Source organism: Polypterus senegalus, chromosome 17, assembly GCF_016835505.1.
Source record: "Polypterus senegalus isolate Bchr_013 chromosome 17, ASM1683550v1, whole genome shotgun sequence".
In the NCBI taxonomy this organism is placed as follows: domain Eukaryota; kingdom Metazoa; phylum Chordata; class Cladistia; order Polypteriformes; family Polypteridae; genus Polypterus; species Polypterus senegalus.
Window position 1 is genome coordinate 17,630,775 of NC_053170.1, and position 27,237 is coordinate 17,658,011.

At 38.9% G+C, this 27,237-nt stretch overlaps 1 protein-coding gene across 8 annotated transcripts in view; it reads right to left on the reverse strand.

The window, feature by feature from the left end:
- LOC120517377 (trafficking kinesin-binding protein 1-like) overlaps window positions 1-27,237 on the reverse strand; it is an 87,678-nt gene that overhangs the window by 41,888 nt on the left and 18,553 nt on the right. The window contains exon 1 of one of the 8 annotated variants that reach the window (XM_039739650.1): window positions 25,550-25,589. The exons of 6 other annotated variants lie outside the window; for them this stretch is intronic. In XM_039739650.1, the coding sequence (XP_039595584.1) occupies window positions 25,550-25,560 (11 nt within the window). In that variant the 5' untranslated portion in view covers window positions 25,561-25,589. Of the gene's footprint in view, window positions 1-10,009; window positions 10,201-25,549; window positions 25,590-27,237 lie in introns of those variants that run through there. One more of the 8 variants, XM_039739649.1, reaches the window with a different exon arrangement.

Here is a 27,237-nt window from a genome sequence, read left to right on the forward strand (position 1 = left end):
GATGCATAATTTTGTGTTCAGTCTCACTCCCCACTCACTGTTGTTTCCTTTGAATTGCTGTTGTGGGATCCTTCACTGTAAGCAGTGCCAAACCTGAAGAGTATGCTAAATTCAATTCCACCGGCTGAACCATACTGGCATGATAACACAGTTTTGGTTTGAGCGAGCCATACCCTACCCCAGTACAACCCTGTTTCTTGATGGAACTTTTGAAAGGTCCTAAAGACTAGTCTAGATTTCAAGTATCAACATTAATAGGCATGCAAAATTACATGAGCTTCAACTCATTTGTTCTGCATCCCACCCCCATTACGACCACCCTTCCTGAATAAAAATTGGAAACACCATATGGACTCGATTTTAGGTTGGTTCACCTTTATTATACATGAATAGTTTCATTAATATTGACTCAGCTGTTTTGGGAAATGCAGTTTTTGGGTTGCCTTCAAGCTTCATTAGTTTCATAGTAGGTCTGCCCCTGCATACAGCCAGTATTTCAAGTTGGACCAACAGCATCCTACAAGCAAAACTTCATGAAAATCTGTTCAGAGACTTTCATGTAATTGGTGAACAAAGAAACAAACCAGATTCTGTCTGAGGGTTGAAATTAGGTTGTTAGTATGTGAAATAGATATATGGTATCAAACAAGGATGATAAATTCACAAGACAGGCAGAGGGTAGTACAATTTTATTTAAATAGTTTAGGGAATTTTTATTTTGTAATTTTCAACAAATTAGGAAGAAGCATTAATGTCTTCAGTTGAATAATGTTTTCTTGTTTGAAAGTCCTAATTAGAATTATTTTCTTATGATGGGGAAAAAAAAGACTATTTTGTTTGTCAATTATTTATTTGATTAATATTTATTTTATATTAAGCAACATGTTGGAGCATAAAGCTTCTCGTGTCTAACTGCTGTGGGTGAAACGATTTGCTGATTATGCACTAACAGGTAATGGGTTCAACACACAGCCTTTATCTTCATCAGAATTCATCGCTATAGCATTCAGTCAGAGTGGGGCATACTGCTGGGGTGCTAAGGTCATCTGAAACTGACTTAATAATCAGGTTCAAAAAACACCTTCTTCAAGAGGACTTTCTATCTCATTCATCACTGATTTCTACACAGAAGGTGTAAATACAAGTGGTTTAGTGCTTAGTTGGCTTTAGTTTAGTCAAATGTGTAAGTACAACGGAGGAATGAATAATTTACAGTTTGAGAATATCTGCCTACAATAAGCACATTTTACAAGCCAAAGTCATTGAAATAAGTGAAGACAAAGGAAAGCTACACGTGATTTCATTAGTCTGATTTTCAATGCTTAGCTGAATAGAGAGTATCCTAGCAAGCTAGAAAGTATATACAGTATTTGGAATTGATAAAAAGGAGTGCCAAACCAAATAAAAGGAAGCCAAAAAAAAACCAACAAATCTTTAATATTCCACTTTTCCAGGGCTGAGTTACAGTTCTTTGAGAAAACATTCAAACATTTTCCTGAAATCAATGATTGTTGTGGAGAACTGTTGAAGACGGGCTACATTCAAGACTTTGAACAATGATAAGCGGATTATTAAGATTTATTTATTGAAACACTGTAAACGGTATTCTATTTTCTCCTTCAGATTTGGCCATTCTGACAAATGGTGTGTGTAGAATCAGAAGGATTGTTTGTCTCATGGAGGCTTTTCTTTGCCAGATGCCATTAAATACTGGGTGAAACAGCGGACTTTCTTGGGGTCATAAAAGTGAAACCTGTATATTTTCTTAACCAGAAAATCACCTACTAGAATGGCATATTTACTCACATTCATGTGTGGACTTTGACCTCTCTGTAGACAAGCTATCTTAATCAGATGTTGTCAAAGCTCATGGCTTTATCTAGGCTAGCAGTAATATTACCTCAGTTGAGATACTCCACATACTATAGACAAAATGCCATCTCAACCTTAGAACATAAGAACATAAGAAATTTGACAAATGTGAGGAGACCATTAAGCAAATCAAGTCTGTTTATTTAGCTTAATAGCTCAGGTTTCCTTCAATAATCCATTCAGGCATTAATTTTTCATTTTTCTCTTTATGATAATTGGTAGCCAGGGCTTAATCCTGACAGAAATGGGCATAAGACAGTAACCTCAGAGTTCATCACCTCATGTTGTCTTGTCTATAACTATTGATATTTTTTGTAAGTTTACACCATAGCAAGGTTATTATAGTTAATGAAAACTAAAATCAAAACTGAAACTATTATTAAAAAAACATTTTCATAAACTGAAATAAAATAATTAAAAAGCCGAAATGAAAAAGTAAAACTAAACAAAACTATTAAAGTATTTGGAAAGACTTACTGAAACAAAATAATAACATACTAAAAATATTTTTAGTTTTCGTTTTTGCCATTAAAATGTAAAGACTGTAACTTTTAACTCTGAAACAAAAAGTAATCCACCACAAGTTGCCTCATATATTCATCCAGTGAATGGCGGCTGGTGACGGAGGACGGTGTTCACACAAGATTTGCGGTGACAGAGCAAGCCAAATACGGGCGTGTAAAGCATGTCAGACAGAAAGTGATTTACTGTGCCACCTTTCTTTGTACTGGTTGTATATCAAGATTTAATTCAAACGCCTGAAATCAGAATGTGCTGGTCAACAAAACCTTTACCGTATGGACAGAAAAATCACAAATGAGTAACGTTTCAGTTTATTTCTCAGGTGCATGCATTTCATTGACAATAATTCACCAGCCACTTCGCAAAGGAGAAATCCTTTCTGAAAATAAAATGCGCTGATTGAGAGGCTGACTAGGCCATCATAAAAAATCAGCATATTGTTACTGACCAATCACTTTTGCCTTAAAGAAGTCGTTTAACAACGAATACGATACAAATGTTGTAAAATTCCTGAATTGGCAATGTCTCTACTGAACTACAGGTAGGTAGGTGAAGAGAGTCTGCCAACTGGTGAAAAACTAAACATACTAATGTGTTTTTGTATTTATTCTATTGTATTTATATATTTATAAATTTATCTCTTTTTAGTTTACATTTACAGCTCAGAATACCTGATATTGTGAAAATATTCCAGAAACAGAATTATGTTTTAAAATATTTGCCCCCCCTTTTTTCAATTTTTTCTCCCTCTCTCAAAATAGACAGTTGAAAGATCAGATTCTTTTTGTTCTTATCATCAGCTATATCATACAAATTGCATACCATGGATTTTTCCTGCCTTGCATCCAAACCAGCTGGGGTGGGCTCCAATTTTCCTGCCTTCCTGCTCTGGATAAACAGGTTTAGATAATATATATATTGTTCCTAATCTCACATGCTGTCTCTGTCGTTTTGTGCCTGTCCATACACCTGTTACCTACACTTGCTCTGCTCATTAAGGGTTTACTGTTCTTATGGTGGGCTATTCAAGTCTCACTGCCCCTAACCTAGACACTAAATGCTTGTTTTTCTTTGTGGCCCTGAATACAGCTAGGTGGGGTCTACACACTGATTCAAGCCTAAGAGCCCTGTTGCCTGTGTCAAAATTCTGTCTATAATTTATATGTGCCTGAGATGGAATCAGAGATCAATATGACTGGTAGAAAATAAAAAGCTCAGTATGGGAGAGTTTTGAATGCAACACTGAAGGCATTCATTATAAGCACATTGTCTTGTGGCGAGATATGTTGTGTGGTATAGACATTTAGAGTAAACTTCACCTACATTTTATTACAAATTGGCCCATCCTGGGCAATAAAAGGAAAAGATAAAAAGTGCCAACAATCAGCGCACATTTATTCAGCACAAATGGCATTGAATAATATTTTAGAATGTAATAAAACTGTATAAAATTGTTCATATTCAGTATCTGGTTTTGATTATGTTTGTTTTTATCAGACAAAAACAAAACCAGATAGTACACCATGTAGTGTAATAAGCTTCCACTAACATATCCAAGCCATCCAAGTCTACAGTTCTCTCTGATTGTGACACAAAACTAAACTCCATAGGAGCTCTTTATCCATACCATCTCTCTCTCTATATATATATATATATATATATATAATACAACATCTGTCTGTCTGTATGTATGCCCGATTTTCATGAGATAACTACTTAACGGATTTAGTTTTTAGTTTTTTTTCTATAATTTGCTTGAACATTCGGATTGATTTTGCAACTCCTCTCATCACGCTAAGTATCAAAGTTTGCTTGTGACACTGATTTATTTGCGCAAATCTGAGACAAAGGCTGCAGGACGAGGAGAGGGGGAGGCGGGACCTCAGGAGTAGGGAGCCAGGCGGGGCCCTTGTCGGCCTCTGTTCGAGTTGTTCTAACTCTCACCATGTGTTGAAACGTACCTTGCCTCCGCTTAGCTAGCGATACCAGTTTGTTCATCAGACATTATCATCTAGAGATTGTTAAAGAGTAACATTTGACCTTTTTGAGAGAGAGAGATCAAAGCTACATGTGTTTTAGAGGGTACCTGCTCATTGTCAGAGTTATCATGGCCACGTGCTCTTCTCCTCACATGGGGGACGCTCTCCTATCAGAGCTGAACAAGATTGGTTACAGTGGCAATGTTTGACGATGGAATGTACCTACCTTCCGCTTGGCCAGAGATACCTTGCCAACTTTGTACATTTTTGGCAAAGAGATCACAGCTACATTCCGAATAACAAAACAAAAAATATTGTATAGCAAGAGGCCCTCAAATACGAAAGCTATCAATATAAATTCTTCTCAATGCAAATTACATTTTTAACATTTTTTTTTTTTGCTGATTTTTAAAGTTTGTTCTGTTTCACTACTGCACGGGCAGAGCCGCAGGGAACAACTAGTAATTACTAAAACTAAAACCGAAACTAATAGATATAAAAATTTAATAGAAATGCCTTTGTGAAATAAAATACTAAAGATAAATAATAAAGATAAAGGAAAACTAAAACTAAACTGAATTTCCAAGTAAGGTCAGAAAAAATATAGAAATAAAAACTACTATAGAAAGGCAAAACTATAATAACCTTGCACTGTAGCTATATTCAATATATAAAGCTCCTACACTTGCTCTGTCAAATCTGTCAGGCATATTTCAGTTTCCTGCTGGGGTCTATCTATTGTTCACTTCTTATGTCTGCTATGTGTGTGTTTATATCTATTATATAGCTTGATTGTTAACTTTAATATTGCATGATAAAGTACCTTGTGATGGTACATGCTGTTAATGATACTATATGAAATAAAAACTTTGCATGATCACAGGGTATAATTACATACACATAATAAAAGAGTTTTATAATTTCAATGATTAAAGTCCTCATAAAGCAATGCTGGGGGAAAATACTGTGCAGTGTAATGTTAGCTGTTACTTCATTATGTCACATACTCCTCCAATATTACAAACAAGAAAAAACATAATATTTTATACAGTGTGTTATACTGTCCAATGCTTTGCCCATCTCCAAAAACAAATCAGCAAATTAAAACAGATTATTTTACATCATTAGCTCTGTTTAAAGTTGAGTTCATTTTCTTTAAGTACCCTAATGAAAACTTTAAAAGAATTTTTATGTTTCACTGCTTATTCCTCTACACTGTTGAAGCGTCATGCCACATAGACAAATGACCAGACTCTCATCAGTCAAGAACATGATGCAGTTTGCTTGAGCACATTAAGGTTACTTCCACCTTACTACATTTTCATTTAAAAAGGAGACATTAGTCTCTGTTTTCACCTGATGTCTAATCTATACCAGCATTTTAAACACTGAACATGAAGACTTCTGAAAATGCTCTCCACAGCCTTATAACTCCGGAAACACCTCAGCATTACAAACTGAAGGGGTGAAAATATAAACTTTTAAAAACACAGACTCTAATTGTGCTCTGATATGCTCGCACTTATTATTTAGCTCTTCTTTACTTAGGTTTTCCTCATTACGTTTCATTTCCTGACTGGTCACCCTTTACATTCCAACATAGTGGCTTCAGAAAAGGTGCTTTCCATGGTGCTTGTTGTGCTGCTTACCTCTATGTACCTACATTGATGGATTAAAGGCCATAAGTCCATGTGACCGTCATCATTAAGTCCTTCCATGAGAACCCCGAATACAATGAGGACTATTTCATTTATGTTAGGTAGAATGCCCAGAGGGGGCTGGGTGGTCTCATGGCCTGGAACCCCTGCAGATTTTATTTTTTCTCCAGCCGTTTGGAGTTTTTTTTTTTTGTTTTTTCTGTCCTCCCTGGCCATAAGACCTTACTTTTATTCTAAGTTAATTAGTGTTCTCTTATTTTAATTCTTACTTTGTCTTTTTTTTTTCTCTTTCTTTATCATGTAAAGCACTTTGAGCTACATTATGTGTATGAAAATGTTCTATATAAATAAATGTTGTTGTTGTTGTTGTATGTATCTAAATTGCATAGTGTACAGTTTAAATGCTCTATACATGCACAAAAGGAAAATAATTTACCAGTCTCGCTATTTTTGAGATAAATCCTGTGGCTGGTGGCATTACCATCCCTTCAAGGATTTTTACGCATCCCCAGTGTAGGCAAATGTCATGTAGAGTTTCAGTCATTTTAATGGTGATGAAGATATTTCCATTAACAATATGCAAAAACTAGTATGGCTGGAGATTGTTTTAATTTAAAAATCTCATTTTTAAATGAAAACATAACATTAGAGACGTAGCCTAAGAGATGCCAAACATCAGCAATTCATTAAAGCTAGTTAGTTAAAACAAACACGTTTGTTTTAAATGACATGTTGGTCACTATGGCAACTCTGTTAAAGTTAATATAATATCCAGTCTCTACTACTTTTGTTGGAGAGCCTGTGCTAGAAGAAAACTAAATTAACTTGAGTAGAAATGGGAAGAAAGGTCTACAAGGGGATTTCTATCAATTCAGTCTTTTTTTATTTTTGTGGAAAACTATCCACTGATTTGCAAAAATTGGAAATGATACACTGTAGGGGGAGCATTCTGAAAATAAAGACTGTTAAAATGACTTCAGAATAAATTGGCTGCACCTCCAGGTCCTAATGTTGCTGTCCAGAATTCTAGGAGCACCAGCAGAAAAACAACATCTCTCCAGTGCAAACTCCTCACTACGCTGCTGCTCACATCCTACCACCAGTCTTACAAAGGGGCTACACAGGCATACATTATATAAGGGAGAATAAGTGAACGCTGAACTAACTCTTGGTCTCTGAATCCCACCAGCCCAAGGAGAATTAAACTCTGGGGTTGCTGTTTTAATACAACAAATAGCCAGCATTAAAGTACCTGTATGCATACAAAGTTACGACAAAATGGGATCAGGCAACAGTCAGAGTCACTCCACACTAATATCCATTGGGAACAAAGCAACAAACAATAAAATGGGCTGTAAAAAATGTACATAGTAATGAAAAACGTTTGATTCAGGACAAGTTCATAAGAAATAAAAGGTATTCAAAAACATAAATAATGCTTCCTCGTCAGGTATTTCACTGTTATAAAATGACATGCTTGTTTAGAGAAAACACTTTATTGACACTTGAAGACTTTTGCAGTATTGTTGGACAAATCTTCCTGATTAGTTTCAGTTCAGACTATGGTTGTTTCCAGTGTGCCTTTCGTCTGACATCGACTTAAGAGAATAACAATTCTCCAAGAATTAGAGTCTCTTTGCTATCTTATTGACAGCTAGCTTTCTGTATCATTCTCAAAAGCTGAAAATGGAAAAAAAAAACTCTGGATGCATTTGCTCTTATTCCTGAATAAACAGGACTACAAACGTTGCCCCCTGCTCGCTTCGCTTGTCAACCCCCCTGCACTACGCACCACTTTGCGTCTCTGGATTTCACTTTTACCACACAACAAATTTAATTCTCGCAGATACACCTCTTCATCGGGAAGAAACACTACTTTTTCCTGATGGCAACACAAATTAGACGATTTACGAGTCTCCAACTTAAAGTTTAAATCCGAACAATATATTCAATCTCTTTTTGCTGTTCCCTTATTTCACCGAGTAATAATTTCCATTTGTTTGCGCTAATGCGATCTTTACTATCAGTTTTTGAAGACTTTCAAATTTCAGTACTTCCATTATCTCTAACCTGCTGTGCATGTGTATCGTGCCAACATTTTTGAATTCTTTACGATGTTCTACTTTGTCATCTTCTCTTTGTCTTTTATTTCCGGCCCTGGACATGGGTAAATCTCTTGGCACTTAGTCTCGTCATGCGGGATGTGAAAGTATCTCTCTGAAAAAGTCATGTCTCATCCCAGGCTAAAATGTCTCGTCTCGTCCCAGGATTTTTTTTTATTATAATAGAGAGATTTGACTGATTGTGTTTGGCCACATTTTTGATATATTAACTGTTATGTGTGAGATTAGATATCAGATTCTGATACAAGGTGACTCAGATGGTGATTACAGATAATGCAAACTGCTGTAGTGATCTGTACCCAATCTTCAAGAGAACAGAAGAGTATTTGTTGAAGACATTTAAAATCAGGGAAACACCAACGTTTCTTTGTTCATCTCATTCATGAGTGTCAAACAGATGTTGGTAGCTCCCCCAGTACCCAAGAGAGTACAGCAAAATCAAACTAAATGTGTTTCTCTGTTAAGAACCCCAGAAGTCTGATACCAGCCCAGAAATGAGCGGCCTGGCGTTCTCTTTTAATTAATGATGCTCATTTTGTGCTTCTTGGGAGATCCTATGAGATCCTGTCCACAGAAACAGAAGAAGGCAATATAGTTGATAGACAAAAGAATAACAGCCAGGAAACAACAAAGTAATTGAGGATATCAGTGTGCCCCCTAACCACATGCCCAACAATCAGCAGCATAGATTGCCATTGCAGTGCAAAGTGTGTAAAATACCAAGGAGTACAAATGAGCCCGAATATAAGAGCATTTCTGCTAATATTTGTTAACACTCCGTTGTGGCCATGGGGGAGGGGAGGTGGCGGGTGGGGGGATGGGGGTTTCAGAGTGCTGGAGCTCCCCAGACAGTTGCCCCTGGCTGCTGCCTCTAACGCTCATGCTCAAGTTGATGTGCATTTGTATGTAACAAAAGCGATTTTTCAGCTGTGCTCTGGGAGATGCAGTTCTAGGGATGTGTGTGTGTGTGTGTGTGTGTGTCTGTGTGCGTACGTGTGGGAGGTGGTGTGGGGGTAGTGGGCTATTCTCAAGGTGGGATGGGGGGGGGTATTTGTCATGGCTCATGAAAAGGATCCACTGGCCATTCTCTCCGACAAGCCCCCCAAACTCCCGATCCTCCAGCTCAAAGTAAACATAAAACTGCTTCAGCACAGATTAACTGCTTGCCTTTTACCAAAAAAAGAATAAGAAGCAAAACAATACATTACTAGAAGCCGCCATTCTTTGCTGTCCCAGATGATTGCCACTCTTTGTTTGTAAAGCATATGTTTCAGTAGTTTTTCAAAAAAAAAAAGACACTAAAAATAACAAAATTAAGCCAACGCAATGATTAAAAGTGATAAGACTTGCCTGTGCTCCTAGGTTGTGTTGTTAGTTGGTTAGATATTAACTTTTCAAAGAATTTGGAAATACTGCTCCATAGCTCTCCAGCATTCCAAGCAAAGCCTACTGCAGCTTGTCTATAAGGCTTAACTACCAAAGTCCTCACAGTGGGTGAAACTAGCTAAGCCATCACATTGCCTGGGACCACTGCACATAATGCAAAGAAAATGTTAACCACGGTAATTAAAGAGGACCTGAGTAACAATAGAAATAAAATCCTGCTGCCGCTCTGTCTGCATCTCTAGAGTCAGCTCCAGGCCCCCTGCTCTGGGAGTAACCAGTCATTGAGAACACACAATACCACAGAAGGACTCAGCCAATGCTGCATGCATCAAGTCCTCCGAGATCCCCATATCCAAAGTGAATTTAAAAAAAACAAACAGCAAACACAGCATGCAAAAATCACACCACTGATGGACAGTCTCATTTTAATCTACAAAGTGCTACAGAGTGGACAGAGTACAAGACTGACCGTGCAATGTGAACATGCATGGTGTTCAGCTGTGATGAAGGATCCTGCAGCTTTCTGTCCAGGAGTCAGCATACAGCTTCCTCAGGTGAGGTAACACCATCTCTCCTCTGCTCTGCCAGGTTGTGTGCACGCTCCCTGCCTGCCAAGGCTGCCAGCGTGCACCTCCTTCAGGAGAGGCAGCCCCCTGCTCTGTTCCAGCAGCTCTGAAAGTTCTCACTCCTGTTTGCTCCTCCTGTGAGCTTTTGCTCTATTCATGTGATGTTGGAGGGGGGTGTGATGACCCGCCTACTGCTGAGAAAAAGAGTTTGTGACCTTCAGGAGAAGATGACATGGCACAAACACAGCTAGACCTATATCATTCAATACATCTGGCAGTGCTGACCGTGCTGAAAATGCTATCTTTAAAATGACGCTACCAACACCTGCCCCATCACCTAACAAACATCAATATTAAATCTATTACTCATGCAATCTACGCTCAATTCTTTTTTTTTTTACTCTGTGCATGAGGTAACACTTTCACAAAGATCATTTCCCTCACAAAATGTAATTGATACTGCCAAATTTAGACTTTCTGGATGGTCATCCTATGATCTGGGCAAGAGAAACTAAAGCACTGCTTATTTATTTAATGCCCTTAATACTATAACCAGAAATGGGCTCACTTTTACTCTCATACACAGTCTGAAGACATTAACATGTATCCAGCTAGATGCACTTCCATTTCACCTAAAATACAATTTGAGTCGAATCCAAACTGACTGAGCTACTCAGCCAAAAATCTGCTCCCCACGTGCCAGCACTGCAAAGTCTGACAAGAACTTGTTAAGGACCGCCACAAAGAAGAACCTGACACTAACTCTCTAGCCAAAAGTAAAATCTCTCTTACCCAGTAATCAGTCAACCAGCCATGTCAACCCTAGCATACAAACGGAAATACAAACCGGATTCCAAAAAAGTTGGGACACTATACAAATCGTGAATAAAAACTGAATGCAATGATGTGGAGGTGCCAACTTCTAATATTTTATTCAGAATAGAACATAAATCATGGAACAAAAGTTTAAACTGAGAAAATGTATCATTTTAAGGGAAAAATATGTTGATTCAGAATTTCATGGTGTGTCAACAAATCCCAAAAAAGTTGGGACAAGGCCATTTTCACCACTGTGTGGCATCTCCCCTTCTTCTTACAACACTCAACAGACGTCTGGGGACCGAGGAGACCAGTTTCTCAAGTTTAGAAATAGAAATGCTCTCCCATTCTTGTCTACTACAGGCCTCTAACTGTTCAATCGTCTTGGGCCTTCTTTGTCGCACCTTCCTCTTTATGATGCGCCAAATGTTCTCTATAGGTGAAAGATCTGGACTGCAGACTGGCCATTTCAGTACCCGGATCCTTCTCCTACGCAGCCATGATGTTGTGATTGATGCAGAATGTGGTCTGGCATTATCTTGTTGAAAAATGCAGGGTCTTCCCTGAAAGAGATGACGTCTGGATGGGAGCATATGTTGTTCTAGAACCTGAATATATTTTTCTGCATTGATGGTGCCTTTCCAGACATGCAAGCTGCCCATGCCACACACACTCATGCAACCCCATACCATCAGAGATGCAGGCTTCTGAACTGAGCGTTGATAACAACTTGGGTTGTCCTTGTCCTCTTTGGTCCGGATGACATGGTGTCCCAGATTTCCAAAAGAACTTTGAATCGTGACTCGTCTGACCACAGAACAGTCTTCCATTTTGCCACACTCCATTTTAAATGATCCCTGGCCCAGTGACAACGCCTGAGCTTGTGGATCTTGCTTAGAAATGGCTTCTTCTTTGCACTGTAGAGTTTCAGCTGGCAACGGCGGATGGCACGGTGGATTGTGTTCACTGACAATGGTTTCTGGAAGTATTCCTGAGCCCATTCTGTGATTTCCTTTACAGTAGCATTCCTGTTTGTGGTGCAGTGTCGTTTAAGGGCCCGGAGATCACGGGCATCCAGTATGGTTTTACGGCCTTGACCCTTACGCACAGAGATTGTTCCAGATTCTCTGAATCTTCGGATGATGTTATGCACAGTTGATGATGATAGATGCAAAGTCTTTGCAATTTTTCGCTGGGTAACACCTTTCTGATATTGCTCCACTAGCTTTCTGCAACATTGTGGGAATTGGTGATCCTCTACCCATCTTGGCTTCTGAGAGACACTGCCACTCTGAGAAGCTCTTTTTATACCCAATCATGTTGCCAATTGACCTAATTAGTGTTTATTGGTCTTCCAGCTCTTCGTTATGCTCAAATGTACTTTTTCCAGCCTCTTATTGCTACTTGTCCCAACTTTTTTGGGATTTGTTGACACCACCGTGAAATTTTGAATCAACATATTTTTCCTTTAAAATGATACATTTACTCGGATTAAACGTTTGATCTGTCATCTACGTTCTATTACAAATAAAATATTGACATTTGCCATCTCCACATCATTGCATTCAGTTTTTATTCACAATTTATTTAGTGTCCCAACTTTTTTGGAATCCGGTTTGTAATACCATGACCACAGTACTCTACAACTACATACTTTCAGCCATTTCGAACACGTGCAGATCTGAAGGCAATACTCCACAGTTCCTGTCTGTGTACTTTCATGGTACAGTACTCCAGTTTAAGTCCCACATCCCAAACATAGAAGTGTTAGGATATGTGGTGACTCTGGATTGGCCCAGTGTAATTTTATGCATGGACGTGTCCTGAAATACACCGGCACCCTGTTCACTGATAACTTTAGACCTCAGCTCCCATAGTCTGAGATTGGATTGAGTCGGAAGATGAATGAATGCCTTTATCAGTTAAAGAAGGTGATGTTTCTTTCATTGCATCATTAATTATCTACTTTAGTAATGTGAAGCAGTGAATAAGTAAAAGTGACTTGTTCTTAAATTTGAAAACTTGCAAACGCTTAAGACAATTCTTGGACTCTTGAATCAAAAGATTTTAATGTTACTTTGGATGAATCCATCAGAAACGTAATTATCAATGACGTGAACTTAAACCTTAGTCTTCTTGTATCCATACTTTGAGAAACTTTCTGTTTCTAGCTTAGAAAATTTGCAAAATTAGACCAGGTTTAAAATGTGCTGGATCTTGACGTTTTACTCATTCTTTTGTTCCAACCAAAACTGACTCTGGCAACACATTATAGTCAAATTGAATCATTTACTTACTCCTAATGGAAACACCGTTCATCATTAGAGCTGGAAGTACAAGCATATAACTCCAGTTATTAAATTAAGTTACAGTACATTTAAAGTTGATTTCAAAATCTTCCTTTTGATATAAACTGCAAATGGACTAGGCTCCCCCTTTATATTTCACAGCATACTATGCGTTGCAATCTTAAGTCGCAAGTCGGTCTAAAATTTGCAGCTTTCACAAAAATACCACGGGGGACATGGCCATTAGCTATTGGGCCCCATAAACTCTGAAATAGTTTATCAGCATTACAGAAGCTACAGTAGATCAGCCTCCGCATTTCACTCAAGCCTGAAGCCTTATTATTTTAGCACAGCATAGTCAGGTCAGGCAAAACATAATGCTTGTTAATAATTTAAAGCAATTGTTTTGACTGACTGCTACTCCATCACATTCACTGTCTCTTTTCACTGTTCTGTGATAGATACATAGCATAGGTGTGTCACCACTGATGGACTTACTGTTACATTTTGTGGTATCCTGCTGCAGTCCTTTCTCATGATGAACTACAAAATGGGACTGGTCGACTGAATGTCCTATGGCAGTTGAAATTCAGGACTATAAATGTTGATACTTTAAGATGTTTTTGTTAAAAAAAAATCCTCTGAATATGTCTATGTACATATTGCATGGTACGTGCTTTGTTTGTATTTTTGTTGCTTGTTGTTCTACTATACTGTATATACATTTATACTTTATTTTGTAACTAGCTGAAGTATCCGACATTGCCCGGATTTATCTGCGGAATTGGTTAAGGAAAAAAGAAATCAGATGTTTATTTGTTTTTGAAATGATGACCCTGTTGTTATTGCTGACTATCCCTTCTGTCATCAGCACTGCCTCTTTATCGATGTATCTGCCCTCGTGAGTCAAGAATTTGTTCTTTTTGGATCAAACTGGATTCCATAATTGCGGGAACTCCTTGCTGGGTTGTAACCATCAATACTGTCATGTCTGGCTCATCCTTTTAGTTCAAGAGAGACAGTTTATACTAATTAAATTATGAAGAAAAGCTGATTAAGCAGGAGTTAAACAACAACCCTTTCAGTCTCCTTTGTGTTGTGATGCACTTTGACTCTCGATCAAACCTCATACAACACCACACCTGAAAAAGCACACGATGCTCTCTGTTATATTACAGTAGATAGAAGCAGCACTGCCCAGATAAGTAATGATAAGCCCTGGTCATTTTATCTGCTACTCTGGCTTTAGTCTGTTCAGATGTTTCACTTCCTCTGAGCCAGCTGGTGGCACTGGTGTGCAAACTGTGGCACACTGGAAAAAAAAAATACTGGAACCACCAGGGTCAACATTTTTGTTTCCAATATAAGTCTGTATCTTGTCTGTATGGTCCTAGAGAGAAGCTATGAAAAATTTTGTCCAGATCAGTTAATCAGTGTACAACTGCATAGGGAACATACAGACAGCCAGATAGTCATTCTATTAAAGATAGATAGATAGATAGATAGATAGATAGATAGATAGATAGATAGAGAGATAGATAGATAGATAGATAGATAGATAGATAGATAGATAGATAGATAGATAGATAGATAGATAGATAGATGCACAGTAGTTAGTGCTGCTTCCAGAAGGATCTAGCTTTTTTATTAATACTACCCATGTGTCAATCTCTATGTAGAGTTTGGGTTCTCCTCCCATATCCCCAAAGATGTGTTGGTTAGTCTGTGTGGCAATTCTTAACCAGCAATGTGAAGGTGTGAGTGTGAGTGGGGTCTGTGATGATCCGGACCCCTGTTCAAGGCTGCCTCAATCCTTGAAAACAATGTAACTGATATAGGCCCTCACCTACTGAGAACTTATATGAGAGTAATTGGGTTTCTGAATCTGATACAATATTGATAATAGTTGATTTACCAGTCACTCTACATCCACAGATGTGGCTATAGTTTGGAGTTCTAGATTATGACTGACAGAATGAGATTGTGAGGACAAGTGGTCAAAATAAGGTTCCTGTACAGAGTTCTTATGTTCACTCACTTTTACAGACTGAGGAGCTCAGCAATACCGGAGGACCTTGGAGTAGAGCCACTGCTTTACTAGATCAAGAGGTAACAGTTGCAGTAATTTAGTTAATGTAGTTAAGACGCCACTAGTAGAACAGATCTCAGGAAGAGGACTGATTAGCAGTCCTAGGACACACATGAGGAATTATCTCTCTCTCTCTCCTGAATTTGCAGCTTCTGGGTATTCTAGAGGGAGTTAATGGGATTAGGGATGCCTGATCAGGCAAGTTCAGCGTATTCCTACTGTGATCTTCACCATTAAAAAAAAAAAGAAAGAAAATGGCATTTGTAATAGTTCTATATACTAGGCTTATAACAGGAAGTGCAATTTATAAAAATAAATTCAATTTTAACTAAATGAAATTTATTAGACACACTGTCTAGCCTGGAAGTGGAAACTTCAAAAGAAATGAAAACAGGTTTAAATATATCTACAAACTGTTTTGACTCTGCAGTACAATGGAAATGTGACTACTCAGTTTCACAAAGAGTCCTGCATCCAGGATGCCAAGACTATCATTGTATATAAAGTCCATCAGAGTGATGAGCTGTGACACACTGCTGCCCTGCGGAGCAGTGCCATCAGGCTATGTAATCCTGGAACACATGAACTTGAACAAACATTGCACTGGGCAGACCTGAGAGGCTCATCTCTGAGTGTGCGTACGTGAACAGAGTCACACAGCCCCACTGAGGGGAAGGCCACTTGTGCTCTGAGAGGAAAGCATTCAGCTTTGTACTCTGGCCTTTGTTCCCATGGCAACCAGAGGACTCTGTTAGACTTTCCCAGTGTCTCGTTACTGAGCCACTGTTTCTTCATCCAACACGGAGAAGCCGCCCAATAAAATAACAGCTCGTGACACTGTCATTACTTCTCAATTCAAAGGCACCAAAGCCTATAACAAATAAATCAAAGTAGCATATAAGGGTTCAAAGTCAGCCCTAAAATATTCACATAAATCAGGTGCACATGGAGAGTGAGAGAAAGAGATGAAAAAGAATACAGCCAGCTGATCTGAAGGTTGCAAAGTCAAATACAGAGCAAAAAGGAACTGATACACCTGACAGTGAGGTCCAGGGGACTCATATATAAAAGGGAACATGGGACTTGCTCATTTTCACTTCTTTCTCACACCTAGGATATCCCATACACATCAAAATACATGTACATATCATGATGTGTTCTGTCAACTGATAGGATGGTGGCTTGCTATTCATCCAAGCTGCAAGCCTCTGGCTTTCTCTACCATGTTTGTTTTTTTTTTTGCCTCACCGTCAGCCTTTTCCCATCAAGTGCTCAGCAGAGCCCTGGTGACAAGATATACCAGTAATGCACCAGACATTAGTAAAGTTATAAGTCTGTACAACAAAACAGAGTCTCAATGGATATAAAATAGTGGCACCCTCAGGTTTATATCTGCTTCCTCTAAGAAGCAGCATCATCTGTGACTTACCTCGATCCTCCCACCCCCACCCATACTCCACCAGCTCTTCACAATCCACAAGCTACATCAGAGTAGCTGATTATTTCCAGCACTGAAGAAAGACAATGGAGTCCCCTCTCCCCTCCTCTCCTCCCCTCTCCTCTCCCACCCCCTCCGTCCAGCTGCTCTAAATACAATACAAGGATTAGCCAAGCGCTGCCCTTCTTCACCTCACAAGCCTCTTTCTCTACTTGACAGGGCAGCCCCATTTATCGTCCTTACTTCAGTATTCTTCACCATGGACATACTGAATGAAACTTTAGCAATGTCATCTGTCAAGGTTACCTGATAGCTGAGTCAAAGCTGAAATATACTGTATTATATATATTACAAACAGATCAACAAAATTATGTGTAAACAATATTTTACCTTTAGGAAGAGATGAAAAGGCTGAAACAACAATCGGAAGTCACATTAACATGGCAGTGAGGGCAGCTTGTATATGCCATAGTCTGGAATCAGTCAATGTCTGAAATTGGATAGGAAGGGTGAAACACAATTCTTCCGTAAAAAAGGATTATGCTCCTGTAAAATGTTTAAGTAAATACTAAGCTAGGGTCATATCTGACAATTGAGAAGACAATTCCTGATGGCATTTAGGTAATTCAATTATGACCGTCATGTCAATAAGTGCTGGAATGCACATATTCAGAGTCACCACAGAAAATGACCTTTCTGTGCGATAGGAGAGAATTGTGCAATGATGCATTAAGGTTATGATTCCAAATAATAAAGTAGTCATTAGTATTAACCTTAAGACAAGTTGACATTATTATGAAACTACCAGAATCCTTTACTACTGGAAACACATACTCAGGCCAATAAGGATTCTTTTGGTATTCTGGGCCTCGCGTGTGGAGAAACATCGTAATAGAAGACTGTATCACATTTCCTAACTGGTTTCTTTCTTGTGCTCAATGCAACACTGAACTTACTGTACCTGCTTAGCTGTGTAAAGTGCAATTTTAGAAGCAGCACAGGGGAATTTGAGAGGTGGCAGCAGATTCAAGAGTAGCATGGGGTCATTGGAACAAAAAGGATCAGTCATGATAAAGCAATCATTTTGTGATTCTCATGGTTCTAAACAGAAGGGGAGGCACATATGACACCAAAAAAGAGTTCTGATAAAATTGAGGGCTAAGTCAACAGATCAGAAAAGGACCAGACACATGGCAGCCTTTGCTTTACCTAGTAAAAAGCAAAAAAGTTTTCAACAAGTTGATATATTACACCAACTTTGAGCATCTGAAAGGACTGAATGTTATAAAATGGTATTTCATTTCTATTAAACAGAAATGCAAAAATTAGGCAATCATAATAACCTTTTATTTGTATTCTATTCTTTTTTACATTTATGGACAGTCATTATTATCTTAGATAAACACTTATGTCTGAAATGCATTGTAAGATAACAAGGCCTAATGACCATTCATTTCAATTTGCTCACTGACTTGATGTGAGAAAAATGAAGTTCTAATCTCGAAACTGTTCCCAGGTGCAGGAATCCAAATCCAGCTTGGAAGTATTCATTATATCAATGAAAAGAATGTTTAGGAATAGTGTTAACAATTATAGAAACATCCATCCATCCATCCATTTTCCAACCTACTTAATCCAAACACTGGGTCATGGGGGTCTGCTGGAGCCAATACCAGCCAACACAGGGCACAAGGCAGGAACCAATCCTGGGCAGGATGCCAACCCACCGCAGGACACACACAAACACACCCACCTAACCTGCTTGTCTCTGGACTGTGGGAGGAAACCCACGCAGACACGGGGAGAACATGCAAACTTCACGTGTGGAGGACCCGGGAAGCAAACCCAGGTCTCCTAACTGCGAGGCAGCAGCACTACCACTGCGCCACCGTGTCGCCCATTATAGAAACATTAAATACAAATTCCACTGTTTAGAAAATGCACATTTTCATGTGTGTGTACATTTTTACAACATAATGTTATTTTGCAATCCAATTAACTATTTATTATATTTTTTAATATAATGTTAATACTGCATGTGCTGTTAAACTGTACTTTCCCAGGTCAATTATGTTTTCAAGTTTTACAGGTACCGAGGTTTACATATTTCATCAGATGACAGAATAGAGTACAAAGAGCAATGTGCAATGTGTGGAGTGAATCAGCAACCCTGACCTTTACAGTATAATACTCCAGCCACTAGGGAGCCACACTGCCATTTGATTAGGTAATACATAAACAAACAAAATGGCTAAACATGTAGCACATTTCAATATACGTTAATGAGACATCATTCATTTCCCATCCACCATAGACAGCACTACTTCCAAAAGAACCTGATGTAACTCCATTCTAGGCTGATGAATGTGTTCAGGTATGGGCCCACTACATGTTAAAGATGGCAAACTGTGAGGCATGAGGCATGTTTGAAGCAAATCCACTCTAATTATAACTTTTTATTTTTAAAATGGACTATGAGGTTTTCGACAAGCATTCTCAGCAGCACTACCCATCATGCTAGGTGAGATAAGTTGTGTGCATAAGACACATCTCACTGAGTGATCCTTGAACTCGGGAGGGCACAGCATACAGTGGGGAAGCTGAGGTCAGGCACCTTTTCTCACTGCTAAGCACTCAGCCAGCTAATTTCAGTCTAGGCAAGCTAGACCCCTGCTCTGCCTGGTGTTAAGGTGTTACAAGCAAAAATGGGTTTGTCTGCTGTATCTGGCTTCCCATGGAGTAATTGACCTGTTGGACTAAAACAGAAAGTAAATGTTGCTCAACACAGCTCCACACAGTGATGAAGATGCAATGCCCGAGATGTCTAAAGGTCCAGTGCTACAGATCCTGTACTTGGGAGCTCTAAGGATCATTCCCTTCAGATATCAAGAATCATTGGGACAGAACCTATGCCATATTAATCGTGCCAGCTCATTGATAAGCTACTACCTCACAATTGGTGATTTTACCCTCTGCCCTTACCAGTATAGATTATGACCTCTATCTTTAGAACTGGCTGTAAGTGACTGTGCCAGCTCTTCAGCTTAGTTCCACACATAATTAGCCTGTTCTCTAGTTAGTTCAAGCCATGAGGCCCCCTAAGTCAACAAGGAAACTTGACAAGAGACACAGCTGGCATCACTGCAGTTCTCTGTATTCCACATTGCACTTCAATCACTAGATTCCTTAAGAGGCTGACAGAAAGCAAAGGGAATAAAAGGAGCAATGACTGGCTGGTTTTATCATGAATCTCATAACTCCAGATGTCTGAAGGATTTAAAGTCCTGTGCTATGTTCCAAATGAGATATCAGCACTGTAACTGAGGAGACAATAAGGCTGAAGAGAAAGGGCACTGTCAATACAGCATAAATAACGCATCCCACAGATCTGTCTTCATTTACCCTTGGATCTGTCACTCTCCTTGGATAAAAGAATAAGCAAAGCAAACAAACGTAAATATAAAAGGAGACTAGCCAACTGACCAGATGAGAAGCTGCAACTTCATACAAAACAGAAAATAATGGGGGCCAGATTTGCAGACAGCCAACTGCAGAGACCTTCATGCACACCCATTCGCACCAGAATAACAAAGTTGGCAGCGTAGCTGGGAGGAAATGAAAGCCTCTGTTACAAATAATTTAATACTATATTCTTCCTGATGCTTACAACATCATTATCAATTTCTGCTACAACTGAGGTTATCTGAAAAAAAGTATAGCTATTTTAACTATTTTAAAGTTCATGTATTTTTCCCTTATTTATTTTTGTTAATCTTATATTCCAGACCACTTTATCTATTTGAAAAAATAGTTGAATAACATTACATAACGTAACCGTGACAGACCCACCTAATCCAATTCAGGGCCTTGGGTCAGAGTTTATCTCTAAGCACCGGTAGCAGTGCATCGTGGGGCCTGCTTATGCACACAATGCCAAAATGTCAAACTTGTACACTGAGAAAACCTGCAAACTCCACAAAAACAGCAACCAGGCATGGGATTCAAACTCAAGATGCTGGATTTATGACAATAACAATGGTGCACCACCATGCCAGTGTCAGTGCCAATTTTTTTTTTTTTTCTCATTTGATAATCCTTAATTAGGATATTCCTTTGAGATCTAATTTTGCCCTGAATACGATGGAAACTATTTTTTTTTAAAGAATGACATTGCTCTGTTATTTTGTATATACTGTATAAAGCTGAATTTGTACAAAGTATACAAATCCACACAATTGAACCTGTCTTCCAATACATTCTGCACAGATTCTCCATTTGTACAGGGGAAGACAATAGGCTATATTTCATTCTGAATTGTGTCTCCTTGGGAAACTTTATTTAGTGACCACAACTGCTCTTTACTAGGAAAGTGTCCTGAAGAGGCAATTTTGTGACTTGGCTAAGGTGAAATTTTGGTTTTTTGACAAAATGTTTCCCACTGTAGAATTTATTTAGTGACCACACATGCCCTTTATTTCACCTCCGGGTAGCATCAAGTACTCCTGCTAGCTCCTAATTAGTATAAAATATTTCACAAAAGCAAATCAGTGCAGTGGAACTTATACCAAATAGTAATATAATTTAACATGTTTTTAAAATAGTAAATGTAAGTTACAGAATACTGTACAGTTTTGGGTGGTAAAAAACACAAAGGCCACCACTGCTGTTTTAATAATAAAATAAGTGATCCATTTATCACAATTAGACATGTCTGAAGAAACCCTCAGTAAAAAAATAAAACAGATCCACAAGGTACCTCAGTATGCCTTCCACTAAGATTTGCTTTTAGGTTATCGAAGCCCCAACTCTAACCCTCCGGTGTTTTAAGGTGCAAAGCTTTGTCTGGTCGAGTCTAATACTTATCGCCTAAGGTAGACATCTCTCTTCCTCTCTTCCCAGAAATGTATTTTGGTAGAGCTGTGGTGTTTGAGAATGCAAACCAGACATTTGGCAACTGGCTCCTGAACAAAGCAATAAAAGAAACTGATTGGTGCTTCAGCCTTTCAAAAGAACAGGCGTATCAGTTATAGGCAAAGTTCCAAGTAAAGCATTTTATTATAAAATGCAAATAAAAAAGTGCTATCATCATCTCCTTCTATGGTGGTGCTGACGTCAGTTGCTAGAACAAAGCCCCTGCCTCACTGTATTGCACTCACAGTTACATACACCAAGATGTAAGAGATAGTTAAAAGCATATCCTTAACAATGCCATTAATCTAAGGAAACTCTGGAGAGGCAGGAAGCAGGAAAACAGAAGGACAAAGAAGAAATGACCCAAGTGACAATACTCGCAGTCTGTAGATAACTGGCCCTGCCAAGACCCTAATTTTAGATCAAAATCAGTACTCTGAACTCCTTGAGAACAGTGCTGTAGAGGTTGCAGTCTGGGTTCAACCATCAGTGGCAGTCTGCCAAGATGGGGTCTGCCTGCTACAATAAGAGATGCTCCTTCAAGCTCAGGTTTTTAAATCCAGGTTGAAGTCTCCCGGCTTCAGTTTAGCACACCCTGACTGGAGCTGCTGATTACCTGTAATATCATATTTATTAATTGTTACTAAGCCTCCTGTATTGTGTTTCCCGTCTCAGAATCCTCATGTGGCACTTGGTGCCTCTCCTCTATTGCCAAGCTGTTTGTCTTCCTATGGAAAAGTCATCTCAGAAGAAGGAGCACTACAATCACTGGGTCGAAGGGTCCTTTTATCAGATTAGCTGGCCCGGCACTGACTCAGCTGTAGAATGGCCAGTAGTGGGGGGGCAGCTAGTTGGCCATGGTCTCCAGGACTCTAACTGTATCTGGCTTGTCTGACTCTTTTTCTACAATTAGCTGATGGACAGAGCTTGTTGTTTTTCATTTATGTTAATTAGTTTATGCTTTATTTTTGATGTACTTGAACAAATCTGTATATGTATTGTCAAGCACGTGTGAGTAGGGGGACGTTGTATGGACCAAGTGAGGGTAATTTCACACCAGGCCAGGGTGTGGCGGGTGCACTAAACCTGCTTCTGTTGTCTTAGCAGACCAGCTGCGGGAAAACCCATCTGACCCATTAATGAATACGTCAGTTCTGTTTTCCAGCACCCAACATGATATCACTTCCAGGTCCGGTGCAAGAGACGATATCACTTCCGATTCCGGCACACAGGCTGAGGTCACTTCCGGTTACGCCCCCTACGATGATGTCAGAAGAAGGGCACTTCTGGTTCCCTTATGTCACTTCCAGTCATCCCACGTAAAATTGGCATCTTCCCAAACCTCAATCAGTTCATGTCTGGACTCCAACTAAGATATTACTGTATGCCAAATCAACCCGTTGCAGCCAACTGGCTTCCCCAATCCTTTTTAAGTGTGTTGAGTCTAGTCTTTCACAGTATATGTGGTAGTTCTGTATTTCGTGAGTGGTATCATCTATTCCTACATTTTCAGTTAAGAGCTGTTGCGGTGCTCTGCACAAGATGAAAGTCATTTGTACTGCCGGATTTTATTTCTGAGGTGGCCAGGATAGATTGACCATCTAGCTCTGTGAAGAAGGTTACTTGCGCTCTGTTTGTGTGGTTGCACTCCCAACCTACTTGGAAGGGGGGCTCTCTCCGAATTGCCTTTCCCTAGATTTCTCCCATTTAGATAGATAGATAGATAGATAGATAGATAGATAGATAGATAGATAGATAGATAGATAGATAGATAGATAGATAGATCGATAGATAGATAGATAGATAGATAAAGGCACTATATGATAGATAGATAAAGGCACTATAGATAGATAGATAGATAGATAGATAGATAGATAGATAGATAGATAGATAGATAAAGGCACTATATGATAGATAGATAGATAGATAGATAGATAGATAGATAGATAGATAGATAGATAGATAGATAGATAGATAGATAGATAAAGGAACTATATGATAGATAGATAGATAGATAGGATAGATAGATAGATAGATAGATAGATAGATAGATAGATAGATAAATAGATAGATAGATAGATAGATAGATAGATAGATAGATACATTTTTTTCCCTATAAGGCTTTTTTGGTGATTTTTGTATTATTTTCTGAGGGAGTCAAGGCTGGGGATGTCACAAAACAGGACCTGTTAAAGCCCATTGAGGCATTCCTTGTGTGATTTTAGGCTATACAAAAAAACGCATTTCTGTTGTTGTGTGCCCAAACATGTTTACTTAATGAAAAACAAGAAAAGCTAAAATACAAAAGCAAAGAAAATTAAAAGGCACTAAAATCCACACTCTAATACAGCCATCTTGCCGTTCACTCGTTACTTTTTGTTTTAGTTTTATTAACATCAAATAACATTCCATATCAACACCCACCCCTGAGAGAGAGAGTTAGGCCAGCAGTGTAAAATTCTATGCTAGTAAAGATAAGTGAATAGATACATTAATAAATAAATAAAGATAAATGCATTAAAAGAGGGGAGAGAACCTGATTCCTCAATTTAAATGCTTATTCTAAAATGTTATTGATTAGATTTTTCCAGGTTTTGAAAAAGCTTTGTACAGATCCTCTAAGTTTCAATACACATAATCATGAAAATACAAAAGGAGTAAAGTAAGAAATTTTTTTTTAAAAAGCAGCAAATGTAAACACTGTTGTTTTCAGTAATTTCACTAAGAATAAAATGCTCGTTCACCCATGTGAGCCCAAAGGCTGCTTTTCCGTCACAATCACTTTGCTAATTAAACTACTCAGCTACATCTAGGCAGAAAGCCCTGTTTTTCTTTTGTAGATACTCACCCCTTCTCAGACAAGCCTGCCTTAACATGGCACACAATCATTCCACTTTATCACTGCTTGCGGCAGCTGTCATAAAGCTGTAGGTAAAATATACACGTGATTCATCTGATATGGCAGTGTGTATACGTGCTATAATGCACCTGCCACTGCCACAGTACACCTTCCATTGCCACCCTGCCATGGAGGTAAAGGGTGAAGGTAAAGACTCGCGCTGTATTAAATGCACCACATCAAGTTCAGTCGCAAGAGCAGCTTCCTATTTATGGTTTTAGTGGTCATTTCTGTTCAGCTATCACCTGTTTTCACCCACTTTCACCTGTAGATTTACTCAGGGTCAAGTGAATGAAGCATGTATCAGAGAAATGGGGCACGTAGAACAGGCAGCGTTCACCTTTACCACCAGCCCGGATCTCAGGCACTTTGGTTAAAAGCAGTCAAAGCCAAGCTACTTTATAGAAGAAGACAGGCCAGGACAAGCACATAGTCAACACTTAGAAAACCTGCAGTAGTCGGAAAACTATCACAAGAATAATGAATGGACCGTATTCCTGTCAATCCCTTAAATATCTTCATTTTATTTTGTGCAAACATTGCCGAATAAAGCAATAGAAATAATATGGAATAGCAAAAAGGATTTCAATCGCATGAAAAGAAATGATGACTGCATAAGCAATCTGTTTATCCGTTTTGAAAACCCATTTTGACATTACTGAAAAATCAATCTTGGCAACGAGGAGTGTAAAACAGGAGTCAGCCATAGACAGGAAGTACATTACACCCACAAATTCACTTGTAACACCCTCACCTAGAGGCACAGATCAACCTCAATACATGTTACTGGACTGCATTTTAAGTGTCTGGATAAAATAAAAAACACATCCAATCTCCACAACATTACTAGTGTAGAAACTGTGAGATAGCAGCATTACCATTCAACCTGACCTGAAGTTTCCACAGTCACTCTCCTCTTCTGTGGCTTGATGCATAGCCAATTTACTGTCAAACCAACTTTCCCAAGCTACTTTTAAAAATCCAGAAAATTCATCCTACCATTTCAGCATCTTGAGCAGAACTCCTAACTGCAGTTCCTCCTTGATAACAAATGAAGATTATGTGAACATCGTAAACAGAAAATGATAATAAAAGCAGTAAACAGACAAAAGGAGTCCACACTTTTTTCCCTTACAGACTGACAGGAATTAATTTCTCAAACTTCCTTCCCAGGCCTGGACTTTACACTTTGTCAAAAGCATGGTTGTAAGCAATCCTGTCAGATAATAGTAATTTCTTAAACAAACAATTCTCTTTTGTTTCATGTTCAGCTTTAACACATTGCATTGTTGGTATTATTTTTTTAAATCAAACACAGATAATTCACAAAGCACCTGCTTCCTCAACAAGTTGAGGAGCTTACCTTCTTCCAGAGGCTTGGTCTTTTCACGTGGCTATGGAGACACTAAAGTTAACAGGTTCAATAAGGAAGTAAAGATGTTAACCTCTCCTGAGCCCAGCAACTCACATTCCCTGGTCAATAAAGGCAAATTCCCATCAGGAAGAAGTGTTTAAATATCCAAATAAGACCGAGTAGCCAGCTTGAGCTGTCATCTTAATTCCCCTCAAGCCAAGCACAGCTGACTTGCTATTTTCACTTTTGTTCTTTGAAAGCCAGAAAGTTCTTGCTGCCCATTAAAAGCTGTAGACTAGCATCAGGTTTGAAGTGAGGTGAGTTAATAATTACCAATTGACTTTCATTTTAGTATCGTGTGTCTGTAAAAGCTAAAAACATTTCAATATAAGTTAGATTATAGTTGTCTTTGTTGCAAGACGTCCCCTCTTAATAAAGCTGAGTCAGCACTTACTGAAAGATAAGACTACTGGAAATCAAAGTGTATTTGGTTTAGCATCAGGCGCAAGTGTTGCATTCCAGATTTAAAAAAAAAAAAATTCACTTTATTTTTACATCTTGAACTCGCTGGCATAATATTCCTGCAATGGAACTTACAGTTAAATATCCATCCATCCATTTTCTAACCCGCTGAATCCGAATACAGGGTCACGGGGGTCTGCTGGAGCCAATCCCAGCCAACACAGGGCACAAGGCAGGAACCAATCCTAGGCAGGGTGCCAACCCACCGCAGGACACACACAAACACACCCACACACCAAGCACACACTAGGGCCAATTTAGAATCGCCAATCCACCTAACCTGCATGTCTTTGGATTGTGGGAGGAAACCGGAGCGCCCGGAGGAAACCCACGCAGACACGGGAGAACATGCAAACTCCACGCAGGGAGGACCCGGGAAGCGAACCCGGGTCTCCTAACTGCGAGGCAGCAGCGCTACCACTGCGCCACCGTGCCGCCCTACAGTTAAATATTCTTTTAAAAATAAGGATTGATTTCTATTTTAGCTCTATAACCATACTTCAGCCATACCAGAAAAGCAGCTTAGGGCAAGACCAGAAACCGGAGGTGCACAAAAGCTGTATAGTCCATGATACCTTTTCCAGAATCCTACTATTCTGTCTTTCACTTTCATTAACTGGTTTGCTTTTTGGAAGAACTCTCCTTGAAATTTACAATACAAAACAAAGATGAATTTAGAAAAGGATCAATGCCTAATGAGTGTTAAGTGCTCCCAGCATTTGCAGTGCCAATGCCCCCAGCAAAGCACCCTGCTTAACAATGTAAGAAGATGATCTGCAGTATTTGTAGCAAAAACAGCTTTGTATTCCTA